Here is a 14,736-nt window from a genome sequence, read left to right as displayed (position 1 = left end):
GCCTGCTCTCCCTCTGGGAATGCAGGGCAGCAGAAAGCTGCTCCTCTGGGAATGCAGTGGGCAAAGGCTGCTGGGCTGTTCCCAGGGCAGATTGGATCCAGGTAGGAATGCTTGGCTCCTCCCCTGGGCGGAGCATCTCCCCATGGGATGGTGGAATTTGATCAGCCCTGCAGGGACACTCAGTGGCCATGGACAGCAGAGATCTCCTGGAGGGAGGATGGGTTGTGGAAGAGATAAAGAAAACTGTCCAATGAACAGAAGAGAACTGCCCCACCTCTGACAGATGGCAAATAGAATATCTGTCACCCTGTTTTTTCAAGTTTTTCTAAGCCCTGTGATGTTTACATTCTTGTAACAAACTTTCTCACATCCTTTATGTAAATAACTTATTGATTTGCATTCTTTTGTAGAGGAAGAGAAATTTGATAGACTGTTGGTTTGTCCAGTGTCACTGGAGAGGTGGCACTGTCACCCTCCCCAATCCACTGTCACTTTTGGAAATCTAGAAATGTTAGAGTTAAAAATTAAATACCTTCTTTTTTACCTTGAAAAAAACCAAATCAAACAAAACAAAAATCAAACCAAAACCCAAAAAACACCACGAAACAAAACAACAGAATACCCCCAAACCATATCTCACACCTCAGGACACAGGGTAAACCAGCTAAACCTGGACACTTCACCCTTGTGCTGGAGGCACTGTGAGTTTGTTTTCAGGTTTGCTGTCACTTGAAAGCTTAAGTTGCTTCCACGCAGAGCTGGGCCACGGGAGAAGCAGGGGGTGAGTGAACTGCAGTGCAAGAACTCCAGTTTAAAAACTCCCAAGCTGAGCTGCTTCTGCAAAAAGCCACCCTGGCTGGCCCTGTGTGCACAGCAAAGCCCAGCCTTGTGCTGGATGAACTGCCTGAGGAGTTATTTTCACTTCAGCCCAGTGCCTGGGGTGCAGTGCTGGTGTGCTGCTGAACAGGAGAGTGGTGGGAAACTCTCCCTGGGGCTGCTGACATGAAACAGCTCCTGGCATTGCTGCCAGAAACACTTTTCTACCAAAAAACTGCTGCAAAGGAGCTGGGATTATTTGTCCTGTGTTTGAGTCACTGTGCAAATGAAGCCCAGCACCAATGGCAAGGGTTTTGAAAAGGCAGATAAAGCCAAGAGGATGTGTTTGGAGAGATTACTGCAGGTCCTGGTAATTCCTCATATCTGTTTTTTGTTTGGTTTAGGATTACCATGCAGTAGCAAATTACACACCCTCTGCTCCATCCCTGACAGGCTCTTCCTCAGGTTCAGGTATTCCTCACCTTCAAGAAATGCCAGGGGGGAAAAAAACAGGGGGGAAAAAAGTAAATACTTGTAATAAATGTCTCACAAAGGTATAATTTCTAAAATGTCAATATGTAATTTACAAAATCACTGAAGGACAGGGAAATAATGATACAGAGTCATGGCCATCACAGATCTCTCCTCTACATAATCCCCTTTTCTCACAAAGAAGGAGAAAACCCATGTAGGGGAATGAAATCTCTACCTAGGAGCTCTGGACACTACAACTGCTGGTTAAACCCTGCTCTCATTGCAGAATTCAGGCCATCAGACCTGATCTTTTTGAAATAAACCTGATCTTTCAGAAATAAAATTAAAAGGGTTCTGAATGGAGTGACCACTCATCATAAAGTGGCTGAGAGCAAAAACTATGGGGAGCCTTGAGATTAAAAAAAAAAAAAAAAAAAAAAAAATATATATATATATATATATAAAAAGTATAAAAACATAGGTGCCTGATGCTGTGGGGAGGAAGCTATATTGGGAATTAAAAAAAAAGATTCCTCCTGTGGACAGGTTAATGCTCCTGAGACAAGCAGCTACCTGGCATCTTCTGGTGATGTGTTCAGGACAGGTGAGATGAGAAATGGTTTTGGGCCATGTGCCAACTCCCCAAACAGCACTTTTCTTGCAGAAAAGCAGAGACTGTGAGGTTTACAAAAACCTGCAACCTCCACCAATGCAAAATTGCCAAAATTCCATGATGAGCTCACTCAATAAATCCTTGAGGAGCCTGCAATCAGTTTTTATGTTCTTCAGAGGGTGAGCTAAACCAAAATCCCTGCCTCCTCTTATGATAGCCCATATTTTCCTTGTCTGCAGCCAGTCACAGGCAGGAGGGAGGGGCAAAAAAAACCTGATTTAAAAGGTTTTGCAAGAGCCCACAGCCTCTCCTTGCCTGACTGCACATGGCCACTCACCTGGAGCTGCCTGCTGGGGGGAGGATGCCCATCCTGGGACTGGGCACCTGGCAGGTACCTGCTGCAGCTGGGGACCTCTGGTTGCTGGGAATCACAGTAGATTTTTTCAGCAATCTCCTCTTTGGGTCAGGAGAATGCAGCAAATCCTCTGTGCAATATTTCCCTTTGAAATATCTCAGGTAATGCAGGTATTTGTTCCCAGCCTTCAGGAAATCTTAGGATTGAGTGGAGGTAGGTACAAGATCATTTTTTAGCTATGGGAAAAAAATTGCATGCTGCAAAAGTAAAAATTTCTGCCCAGCTAATTTTTCTTTTTATTTTTTGTTTTGTTTTCCTTTGTTTCTTTTTGTTTGTTTGTTTGTTTATTTTTGTTTTCTTTTGGCACTGGGTATTAATATCTCAGCATATCATGTAGGTGTCATCTGTGATGAGTGTGTGTAGATATGGGAATTAAGGGGCAATAAGTAAATTTGGAAATGGGAACTCAGAATAATCTCTTAGATAACTTGAGGATAACTTGTTTTTATTGGCAGCAGATGAGTGGGCAGCACTTTGCAGGAATATAGTTTGGGTGGTTCTTTGCCTGCAAATGTTACCTAATGGACTTTTGGTAAGAGAGAGTAGGTTAAAGAATATACTGAATTATAAATGTAGAAAGAGTCTGGAAATGAGCTGAAAATTTGAAGAAACTGATATTAAGAAAGATAAAAAGTTTTTAAAAAGTGAACTTTCCCCTGGATGTGAGACTGGAAACAAAATATTCAAATCACAACTACCCAGCTCCATGAAACACTTTTCCAATCACCATAAAAATATTTTAAATTCTTGCCATATTTTTGGGCCAGTTGATCTAACCAGGATTTAACTTTAAGTGCATAAATGGGGGTGAGTTTGTTTAACCCTTTCAGTCTTTATTTTTCTGATGACAAAGGACACTAAGAAGCCTAAAGTAATTAAAGTAGGTTTTAAAAACCAAAGTGTGCCTTGGGGGGCCTCTCAATGCTGTGATGGGGCAGCTCTCTGAAGGAAACTGTTGAGTTGCTAGTAGAAGCTGGTTAGGAAACTTTTGGGCACACAATCCCTGCCACCACAAAACAATGTCTTCTGTTATGCAATGGAAACAAGGCCCAAGCCCATGGTGATAATTTCATTAAAGCTCTTTGATTTCAAGGTTCTCACAGCTCTGACTTGAAGCTGAGCTCAGTGGGCACCTGGGAAATGAAACAAAGGATTATTTTCTCTGGAAAACATCTCACATGACAGAGTTTTATGTAATCTCAAGGGCAGGTTGTTGCCTTTGCTCTCCAGCCCTCAGCAGCTTTCCCAAGCTGCAGCAGCACCCAGAGATGAGGGGCTCCAAAATGCCACAGCTTGGCCACATTGCCTGTGCCTGCTTCCTCCTGCTGCACATCCAGGGAGGGATGGGTGGGGAAAGGGACTGCACAAAAAGAAATCCTGTAAAACTTTCAACTGGCTCTTCAGTTGTGTGCAGAAAAAAATTGCTGCATTTTCTGTGTTTTTGTTGTTAATTTAGGTGAACCAGCTAAACACTCTTCTACTGGAAAAACTTGGAGTAGTGATATAATTAAAAAAAAAAAAAGAAAAAAGGAGGAGGTTGTTGCTGTCATATTTTTTTGAAAAATCCTTGTGGGGGAAGCTGAGAAGCTTCAGCTTCTCCATGTTTTACTCCTCTAAAATGTAATTTGAAAAACTGTTTACCCAGCAAGTGAATTGTTCTTAATTAATGGCCAATCACAGCCAGCTGTGTCACTGAGTCTGAGTCTGTCACGAGTTTTTATTATCATTCTTGTCTAACCTTCTAATGTCTCCTTTCTCTTTCTTTAGTATAGTTCTTTAGTATATAATTTTCTTTTAATATAATATCATCATGTAATAAATCAGCTTTCTAAAAAATATGAAGTCAGATTCATCTCTCACCTGATCCTAGAGACACCCACAACACCACAGCAATTAATAACCACAGGAGGGGGTCCTGGTTTTGAATCACGTTTCTGTTTGGAGTGCCATTTTCTGGATTCAGTTATCAAACAGCTCTTTGGTGCCTCCAAGCCAAGAATCTGAAGTGGTTTATTTTGCTGTCAAGCACCGAGTGTGTGTTTTACCCGGGAGGTGGCACTGTCTGTAGTGCTTTGAGTCCCCTCACCTCCCTGCCCTGTGTCAACAAGAGCTGGCTTGTTTGTGTGCAGGGCCAGCATTCCAGAGGTGATTGGTTTCCTCATGGCACCAGTCTGTCACACTAAAGTTGCTTTTAATTTCTGGGGAAATTAGAATTTATTTCAAGATAGCCTCGTGTCCCAAGCTGAACTTCCAATACTTAGAAAAGGATGGGTGAGCTCAAGCACCTCACCAGTGACTCCCTTTGCCATTTACCTCACAAAACTAATGAAAGCCAGATCCAGGCTGGTCCTGGAACCCTAAATGCTGAGAATTTTAAACTTTCTGTGCTGAAAGGCACAGACTTGCAAGAGAACACTACACTTGACCTGAGGCTGTGAAGAAGGCTTCCAAAATTGATTTATAGCACTAGGATTATGGGTGGGCAGCTGGTTAGAAGTGTGTAATTTCACAGGGTGGAGATTTAGAGTCTGCAGTTTTAGAATATTGTAATAAATATAAAGCAGGATGGAAGTTTTAGGGCAGGAGCAGGTTGTTCTTCTTTACCTTCTTCTTCATAAGTTTGGGTGATGTTTTGTAATTGAACAGAAAAGTCCACAGTGAGGACTTCAAGGAATCAGTTATAAGGTTAAAAATGAAAATAATTTAGGTATCATTTCTTAATTAGATAGTTTAGTCTTAAAAGACCTTGTAACAAGAGATAGCAAGCCATTAGCAAGCCATTTTGTGCCTCGTTTATAAAAGACTACAGAACTCACTACGGTGAGACTATAACATAAATAGAAACAATAAACACCTAAATCTAAACAGAAACTATAATCTCAAATACCTTCAATCCTAACCCCAACAAAAAACAAACAAACAAAAACAAACAAAACCCCAACAAACAAACAAACAAACAAAAACCCCACAGCTGGTTTATATCTTGTTATTCTGGGGGCTTAAAATTGCCAGATTTTCAGAACAGCAAAACTCTTAACTGCTCTTTAGCAAATCACTGGCTTCTCTTGTGGTTTCAGTCTCTGCAGGGGGCAGCCAGGGAGGCAGTGAAGTTTGCCATCGACGTTGGGTACCGGCACCTGGACTGTGCCCACCTGTACCAGAACGAGAGCGAGGTCGGGGCCGCGCTGCGGCAGAAAATGGAGCAGGGCGTGGTGAGGAGAGAAGAGCTCTTTGTGGTCAGCAAGGTGTGTCCTTGGGTATGGCTCTCACATGGGGCCAAGCTCAAAGTCCCAGCATGGGAAGTGCCATGGGATGTGTTGGAACCCAGGAAATTCCTCTGGCTGCCCTGGGTGATTCGAGACCCTGGCAGGGGGCTCAGAGACCTTGGCATGGAGTCCAAGACACCTGTGCCTTAGATTTTAGCCCATGGAAACAATTTGTGCCAGGAGTTACAAGCCACAAGGGCTTGAGTAGAATGATAGTGAATTTATCAGAGAGTGAAAAAGTAGAATTTTGGGGTTTTTCAGAATGGGGGTTCAGGAGGGATGATGGAGGAATCTGGGCACATCCAATCTTTCTCCTTCTTATTCTTGTCCTCCATCTTCTGCTGTGATGGTGGCACTTCTGGATTGGTTTAGAGACAGACTGTCTAACGTAGGTGATAGGTATTGGAAAATTATTGTAAATAAAGAACAGGTAGTTCTTAGTATAAAAAGCCAACACCACCCCAAGGGCAGTCAGTGTGCCACAAACCAACCCTGCCAGACAGATCCCAGCAGGTCAGAGAAAGAATGTATAAGAGAAAAGAAACAACCTTGAGAACCAGAGCCAAGGAATCCTGTAATCCTGTCTTCTTCTTCGATCTCAGGGCTGGGAAAAAGAGACTTTCTAACACCTCGGGGTCATCTCGACACCAGAGACCTCGTCAGGGATGAAGCTGGGAATTCCCTCCTCTCTGTCAGGGCAAAGCAATCAGTGGATGGTGAGGGGAAGGAATAGTTCACCCCCTGAGAAACAAAAGGCTGGGTTTGAGAGGGTTTTTTTGTAGTCCATGTCCATTGTCAGCCATGGAGACAGGAACTGAGGCTGTGCTCTCAGTGGCCTCTGGGAGAGGAAGCAGGGCTATTGTTTTTGTGGTCACTCCTGCTGTGCTGCTGGCCTCAGCCTGTCAACTCCTGCATGTTATGCTTTGTTTTGTTTTTTCCCCCAACAACAATGGTAGGAAAAATAAAGCAACTTCTATCTGCTGGAAGCTGGTGGGTTGATTTTCACCAGGTTCCCTTATTTTCTTTGTTTTAATTGTTGCAATAATTGATGGAATTTCAGAGTATCCCATTCTCATTTTAGTTACTTACCAGTACCACAAATAAATTGAGGTGCCTCAAGTGGCACTTCCTCAAGGTGAGAAGATGTGCCACCCCCTGAGCTGCTTCTGCCTCTGTGCCCTGTGTTTCCCTGCCAGGGATGCTCTGCCATTGTGAGGGCAGGAGAGCAGCTCCCAGGCTTTGTGTTTCCCCACAGCTGTGGTCCACCTTCCACGAGAGATCCCTGGTGAAGGAGGCGTGCCAGAAAACACTTGCTGCCCTCCAGCTGGATTATCTGGATCTCTACCTGATGCACTGCCCCATGGGATTCAAGGTATTGCAATTTTAACTCCTGGGATCCATCTGTCAGGGCTCTGCCCCTTTTACCTTTGGGACCAGACGTCTTTTTAGCCCTCTCCAACGAGGAGTGTTGGTAAACTTCATTAGAACATAATGATAAACCTCTGCAGGGAGAGCCCAGGAGGAAAGGAGAGGTCATGGCTGCTCAAACTAGTCAGTCTTGTAGTACAAAAACCACCTTGTGTTTCCCTGCACAGCATTTTCTACTCATGGTTCAAATTACCATCCAGATCCCATTCCTCTTACAGTGTGGGTTTGGCTGCCATTTCCTTATCAAGAATCAAATGTGTGAACTACTTAGTTCAAGAGAGATTCTTCTCTTCTCTCTCTACCTCCAGGTTGAATAAATCCTGGTTTCCTCACTGTGTCACCTCCCTGGCCTTCTCCCAGCCTGAGGCACACAGAGTGCCTGCAGGACAGAGTCTCAAGAGACAGATTTTCTTGAAGATTTCTCTGTTGATACAGGCGAGCTGTTTCAGCCATGTCTCACCCCACCACAAACATAACTCAGAATATCCAGCTCCATGTCTCCAGCTCCACTTGCTTGCCTAAATTTCTAAATGATGTCTTCAAGTTCTTATAATTCAGCTGACCTTCATGTTGCTTTTCCTTTTGTGCTGCTAGGCAGGAGAGGAGCTATTTCCTGCAGATGCAAATGGCATGATCATTCCCAGCGACACAGATTTTCTGGATACGTGGGAGGTACATTCATTTACAGGCCAAAAATATCTTGCTAGTTTGAACTAACAGCCTGAAAACTCTAAGCTTTCCACTGTGGGAATTGTTCTGAGAGAATTTCTAACAGAAAGTATTTGAGATTGCTGATTTCTCTGTGTCCTTGGGCTCCTTTTTGTGTCACTGTGCCAAAATTTAGGTATTTTTATATCTACTGCTTACTGAACTAGCTGGGTTGGCATGACAAGAGGAAATCTTTGACTGTGTGTACCCTGCAGTGGTTTGAGCTAACAAATGCTGTCTCTCTCATCTCTGCTCCACTCTGGGCAATTTTTGGTGGCTTTAGTTGTAGCCACGCTTACCTCTTGTTGTACCTGGGCTGTCCAGACCCCAGCAAAGCCAACACACCTGTGCCAATGTACCACAGCACCCAAATTTCTGTCTCTGGAAGGTAGTGGGACTGGCCAAGGTCCTTTGCTAAGCTCTGTGTGCAGCACAGGCTACCTGGGAGGCCAGGCTTGGGCGTGAGTTCAAATTCCTGCTTGGCTGAGACTTTGGGCTTCCTTTCCCTTCCACTCCTGTGTGCTCAGCACAGCCAGGCCAAAAGCAGCTAAGAAACTCACCAGAGTCAGAAGAATTCACTGGTGCTTTTTGCCTTCTGTCAGATGAAGAATAAGGCACATTTCTGTTGTTCATTTAAGGGAAAAAAGTGGAAATTTCAGGCTGCTGCTTATGACAGCAACTTTAAACTAAAATTATTTCTGCTTTGGAACAAGGGTATCTTCTGCTCTAAAGGCTGCTAGCAGATTGTTTTCCCATTTCTTTTCTGCTGGATGTGACAATCTAATTAGGGCTGTCTGGCTGTTTTATTGCTCCTTAGTGAGAAAGAAAATAGGTGATGGAGGGGGAACACAGTGCTGCTTATCCTATAATCCAACTGCTAAATGGTACATCCCTCTTGGGAAATTAATCAGTGTTGATCACCAGTACCCATCCTGTTCCAGATGTCTTCTGACAGCTCCTTGTTGAGCTGCTCTGTCCCAGAGAAGGCGCTTTTTATTATGGGGTGATTATTTGTTTAGCTGAGGAAATACTCTAAAAGAATCTCTTTCATCTGTGTGAAAGTCTGCCTGGGGATAGTATTTCAAAAAAGTCACATTTTACTGAAATAATAACAGTTCAGGAGTTGTGCGAATATTGCTGTTATTTATCTGTATGGTGACACAATGAGAGATCAGGTACTGTTCTCACAGCACAGGAGAAGTCCAGCCAGGAAGATTTTTACCACTCAAGTTGTTGTGTGGGCATTTTTTCCATATAAAAATGAAAGAACTTGATAGGAAGTGTGGCTCTGTGGTGTTTCTAGGCTATGGAAGAGCTCGTGGATGTGGGAATGGTGAAGGCTGTTGGAGTCTCCAACTTCAACCACAAACAGATCAATCAGCTCCTGGGCAAACCAGGCTTAAGACACAAACCTGCAAACAATCAGGTAAATTGTCCTGCAGCTCCTCAGCACTGACATCACACCTGTCTGGGGTGTTGCACTGGATGGAACATCTCTTAAAAGTCCCTTGAAAACCCCACACCTCCAAAAAGAAGCACCTTTCAGAGCTGATGTGGCACAGGGATGCTAGACCTTGAAGTACCTTCTGCTTTTGAGAGGTGAAAGATAATTTTTTTCTTTTCTTTTCTTTTCTTTTCTTTTCTTTTCTTTTTTTTTTTTTTTTTTTTTTGAGATTGAGAGCCATCCCTATCTTCCTCAGGAAGAGCTGATTAAGTTTTGCCAATCCAAAGGGATCTCTGTCACTGCATATTGTCCCCTTGGAGCACCCAACTGGCCAGGGTAAGAATGTTTTGTGAGATTTCTTTCTTAGATGTAGCTTGAAATCAATGCAGAAAACCACTCTTAGGAGGTGGATGATACCTCAAAGAAAAACTGCTGTAATTAGAAAAAGACTCACTAATTAATTAAAAATCACACCCACAGAAACCTCACACTTATTGTAATATTCAGTCCACTAGTTTAATATTTTGAAGAAAAATGATCAATTGGTTGATGAAAGCAGAGAAGAGAATTCTTAACTGAGCTTTGGTGAGTTTAATAAACATGTAGGAGAATTTATAAAATAAAAAAAACCCCACCCACAACAAACCAAACAAAAAACCAAAGCAGATGCTTACGAAAATAGCAACATTGCAGTCCTGCTGAGACAAAGGGATTAAGTTTGTAAATGGGGAAGTTGCAGAAATTTTGCTTTTACTCCCATCCCCATGTCTTTCTCTGACCTGGGACAGGGCTTTTGCCAGAGCAGCTGTGCTTGTAAAGAACAAGATGAAATTCTTGGGATCTGGATCAAAGAAATTCCCAGCCTGATCTCAGGCTGGACATAAATGTGTGATAGTGACCTGTTTTTACTAGAAACCACAGGCCTCTTCTCATGTGCTCACTTGTTATAAAAGGAAAGAATGAAGGCAGCAACTGAAGTAACAAGATGTTAAATTAAAGTGTGCAAGATTATGCTATTTAATCATTTAAACAATGTTATAATAATACAGGGCTTGAGGGAGAAGGCAGTGGGTTCTTCAACTACTGAAGCCTGTTTTTTTTTTTTTTTTTTAGGTCCAAACCTGACCATATTTCCCTTCTTGATGATCCTCAAATTAAGGAAATTGCACTCAAGCACAACAAAACCCCAGCTCAGGTTAATACTGGTCAGAGTTGTTTTCCCTGCTGACATGTATTCTTCCCACTTGTGCTAAAAGAACTACTTACAGAGGCATTATGGAATAATAATATGGAGTTCCAGCTGTGTCTTGTACATAGTTTAATGCTTTAGAAAAATAGTGCCTCTACCTTAGTTTTAGTGATGGACAGAAGATTACCAGTGGCTTTGGGCTTTAACTGGCACACTGGCTGCCTCTCCACACAGCATCCTGCCAATCCTGAACTCTTGCTCAATGCACTCCCTTGTTGTCATCTCAGCTTCAGAGATGGATAAGGATTTAATGAGCTCATGTAGTAATTAGGAAGGGTTTAGGTAGTGCTTCTCCTCTGTGAGCCCTCTCTGGTTACCAACAGAGCTGCTCTGTGTGACCATGCAGACACCTTTGGTTTTCAGCTTTCAGAAGACAGACAGCATTTCTCATCTGTAAATTCCCTGTGTGCTCCTGCAGGTGCTTATCCGGCTCCAAATCCAAAGAAATGTGAGTGTGATTCCCAAATCTGTCACTCCACAGCGTATTGAAGAAAATTTTAAGGTAAGAGGGCACCTTACAGAGTCATTAATGGAGTTAAACTAGACAGGAAAAAACCCCACTCTGCCAATGGTACAAACCATCCCCCTCAAACTTAGAACTGTCAAAACCTTTGTCAGATACCTCACAGATTATTACTCCTTTATGAATGCAAAAAGTCTCTTTAAAAGTAAAGAGCCATGTCCTCATTAGAACACATCAGGTGAGAGCCAAACTCTTCCACCTTTGGTACAATTTTGCTGCAGGCAGAGCCCACCAGCACTGTAACCTTACACATTTATTACTCACTGCTCTCCCTGCACACCTCCTAGTGCTTCAGGCTGCTTCTGCTCTTCTTTCTGCACATAAACTTCCTTGTCTCACTACAAACTGAATTAACCCAGCTGCCTGGGACCTTCATGCAGGTGTTTGACTTTGAGCTGACTGGAGAGGAGATGGAGACCCTCCTTGGTTTCAAGAAGCGCTATCGCATCTGTGCATTAAGCCAGTGAGTACCTCCTCCTCCTCCTCCTCCTGCAGGCTTCAGCAGGGTTGGATTTCCACTGGATAGCTTGGATTACCACTGGGTATTCTCTTAACAGACACTATTTAATAGCCCCTTAAAAAGAGAAGGAGCCTCAGCCAACACCTTGTCACATCTGCTGGAATTTCACCCTCGGGTTTATCAGAGCCTGTCCTGTCCAGGTTGGGAACGCTGGGATTTCTGCAGGCACAAGGTTCCTAAGATGTCCTGTCCTGGATGCATACCAAACTGCTGTCTGAAAATCAAAATCAGCTGGAAATTCCAAAAATAAATAAGCAGCCATTTCCCCCCTCCGTTTTCTTTGGCTCCTTTACATAAGGGACAGTCAGAGTAAATAAACTCCATTTTAAGAATGAGAGTTGTAGGTTTTTTTTGAAGGGAAGAGCTGTGCCTATGTACTCCTGCCAGTGTTATCTAGATAACAGAATGGTTACAGACTCACCAAGATCTGCATTTTATTCTGTTTTCCCAGGTTACCCACTTGTCTAACAGCACCCTGGGGCCTTGGGAGTTCCCAAGAGAAAGGTTTAAGATCTCAGGGAACTTTGGCAATTTCAGCTGAGCATAAGATACATTTTCCTTTGAGAAGGAGGCTGCTGATACATGTGAAGGTTACAGAGAATTCACTTTCCCTGCCCTGGATACACTAAGCAGATAGCAGATATGTGCTTTTAATGTAATTCAGTTTCAGTTCTTTTACCAAGGGGGGAAAAAAAAAAGCTTTTTCTCTAAACTATATCCTTAAAATGTTTTAATCATGCTCTCTTTTTCTAGATGCAAAAATCACAAGGACTATCCTTTTATAGAAGACTGACATGGGTATCAGCTTCAGAGCCTCTGGGGGATCCAGACCATTTATTGTTATTCCAAGCAATTTGCAATCCTTTGTGTATTAATTAATAGATAAAAGGGGAATATGTATTAAAAAATGGGAGAAGGTAACTCACAGATATTCTGAAGAGTCATCTTTGAACATGGAAACATTTGCTTCCTTTGTATCAACCAGTTGCATCAGTCCTTTATCTGCTCTTGTAACACAATTTTCAGTTGCAGCAAAATATATATTCTCTCTTAGTTTAGTAATGATAATGAAGTTTAATAAAGCCATAGATTGGGACTAGGGAAAAGCATTTTTTCTCATAACTATAAATCCTGACTAAGTTTAGAGAAAATTATAATTCTCTGATTAGTTACACTTTTGGACAAAGGGTCAATACATTTGCTATCTTTTAATTATCAGTACAAGACAATCCATTTAACATCAGAAGATCTCAATGACATGACATGCTGCTTGAGATGCTGAGTGCAGTAATTTCAGTGTAACAGACTGAAAGCTCTTTAGAGGACACTGCTGAATTATGATTCAGGAGCTCTTTTCTTAATGATGTTTCCTATTTATGAACTGCTGAAAGCTAATAAACTACTAGGAGATTTGGATGTTTGGTTTATACTATCTGCAAGAGTATATAAATACTGCCTTTATCAGGAGAATGGCTGCAGTTGAGACTGAAAATCTAGAAAATCCAAAATCTGATAAAAGAGACACACAGGAATTATTTTGTTTGGCAGCTGTCAGATTTAGCAAGCAGAAAAGCTGGGCAGCTTCACAGAAGCCAACAGCAGATTTTCACTCTCCTGTACTGTTCCCTAGGTACTGTTTGCTTGTGTTTTGACTCGAAGGATGTCTCTGGATGCTGTTGTCTCTGGTTAAAAAAATAAAAAAGGCAGTGCTGCTGCAGCCCATGCTGGTGTTTTAATGAGGTGTCTGTTAATTAAGACTTGCTCTTTAACAATTGAGTCAAAACTCCTGTGCTTGCTTTAAGTTCCTGCAGATCAGGATAAGAACCATGTGGCTCAGCATTGCATGCAGAGAGGACAATGTGGAATTAAGGTTCAGGACTAGGATGCACACTTTATGGATATCCTTTTCCAACTGATTTGCTTTGTAGTTAATAAAGGAAACAATGACATGATCTTTGAGCTACTTCAGGCTTTTCCAAGATGTTTGAATAACAGGTACTCTAGAAACAACAGGGCAAACTCCCATCAAACTGGATTTCCCACAGGGACTCTTCTAAAGAAAGAGGTCTGAAAAATCTACCAGGAATTGCCACTGAACAGTTATCTGCAGTGATATGGACAGGAAGGTGCCTATAATGGGCATTCTCTTTTTTCCCTCCTCCTGAACATGCTACATTTACAAGGCCAGTTGCAGGATATCACCCTAGATGCAATTAGAAACTGAACTCTGTGGAAGGTGCTCTGCTGCCTGTGGTCACTTGTCAATCCACAGGAGAGGCAGAAATACCTACTAAAGGCTGTAGGACACAGCCTGTCTTGAAATATTCTCTACTTCATAGGAATTTTCTAACCACATTCCAATTTAATCACAGCTATCAGACTTGAAGCTATTTACAGGATGTTTATAGACTGTGGTAGGCAGGAAGTCAAACTAGATGATCACAGTAGCCATATAATAGTAAAAAATTCAAAACAAGTTAGAAGCCAGAGATTGTGCATTTGTTTCAGAGACAATAGATCTTTTTCAGCTGCAGAGACTTTAGTAAAGGTAAAAGGAGAAGAATTTGGGTGGTGTCAGTTGCTGGGAAATAAAGCCCCCCTGTTTTGCAGCAGAACCACAGCCCTATTTAAAATGTGCCTGCTGAGCCTGCTGCCAGGAGCTGCATGGAAAGGTTTACAGTATCCCAAGTTAATTTTCAGTTTCTATCAGCTGTGCAGCAGTGCTCTAGCACCAAAGCCACACATACATCATTCCTAGTCAGCAGTGACATTATCTGAGCCCAGTAAAATGAAAACACCTTAGCTTAGCATTTTGTCTTTGTATCACAACATGTTGTCCCACGACTTTTATTGTGGAGTTCATCCATTCTGGTAGAGTCAAGCCCCATGAAAAGTTCCAAAGGGGCTGGGTGAAAAAAAGTAAAATGTTATGTCCATGTTTTGGAGGGAAAACTGGACAACACAGGTTATGAACAACAGGTAGAAATCCAAAACTCTTTGCTGATCATCACTGCTCAAGTTCTCCATCTATTGGAATTCCAAGTTCTCTCATATTGTTCAAAAGAAAACTGATTGAGAAGCCAAAGACTGTCAGATACAAACCTACTTCATGAACTTTTTGCATGCAGTCCTACCCAAGTAGTACTGCTCCTTGCCTTCCTCTGAATCAAAAAAAAAAAAAAAAAAAAACCACTTACAGAAGACTGATTAGGATAATCAATGGCCTAGGAGTAATTTATACAGATGGTAACTAAGCAGACTAAGGCTTTTCTTGACCTGT

At 42.3% G+C, this 14,736-nt stretch overlaps 1 protein-coding gene across 2 annotated transcripts; it reads left to right on the top strand.

Moving 5' to 3' along the window:
* Window positions 1-1,858: 1,858 nt before the first annotated feature.
* Window positions 1,859-13,178, top strand: LOC132328240 (aldo-keto reductase family 1 member B1-like). Of its 2 annotated transcripts, none has more exons than XM_059848063.1 (10): window positions 1,859-2,294; window positions 5,396-5,563; window positions 6,840-6,956; window positions 7,607-7,684; window positions 9,024-9,146; window positions 9,394-9,500; window positions 10,278-10,359; window positions 10,832-10,915; window positions 11,317-11,399; window positions 12,210-13,178. In XM_059848063.1, exons 1-10 carry the CDS (start codon window positions 2,229-2,231, stop codon window positions 12,247-12,249), a joined length of 948 nt encoding a protein of 315 aa, XP_059704046.1. In that variant the 5' UTR covers window positions 1,859-2,228; the 3' UTR covers window positions 12,250-13,178. The 2 variants fall into 2 exon arrangements, with proteins under 2 accessions (XP_059704046.1, XP_059704048.1); XM_059848065.1 differs by having other exon boundaries at window positions 1,862-2,471.
* The last annotated feature ends 1,558 nt before the right edge of the window (window positions 13,179-14,736 follow it).

Source organism: Haemorhous mexicanus, chromosome 5 (genome assembly GCF_027477595.1).
Source record: "Haemorhous mexicanus isolate bHaeMex1 chromosome 5, bHaeMex1.pri, whole genome shotgun sequence".
Lineage (NCBI taxonomy): Eukaryota > Metazoa > Chordata > Aves > Passeriformes > Fringillidae > Haemorhous > Haemorhous mexicanus.
This window is presented reverse-complemented; position numbering and strand designations above follow the sequence as displayed.

Coding starts and splice junctions, on each gene's coding strand:
- LOC132328240 (XM_059848063.1), top strand. CDS start 2,229: ATGGCCACTCACCTGGAGCTGCCTGCTGGGGGGAGGATGCCCATCCTG. Junction 6,957..7,606: donor ACTGCCCCATGGGATTCAAG/GTATTGCAATTT, acceptor TTGTGCTGCTAG/GCAGGAGAGGAGCTATTTCC. Junction 7,685..9,023: donor ATTTTCTGGATACGTGGGAG/GTACATTCATTT, acceptor TGGTGTTTCTAG/GCTATGGAAGAGCTCGTGGA.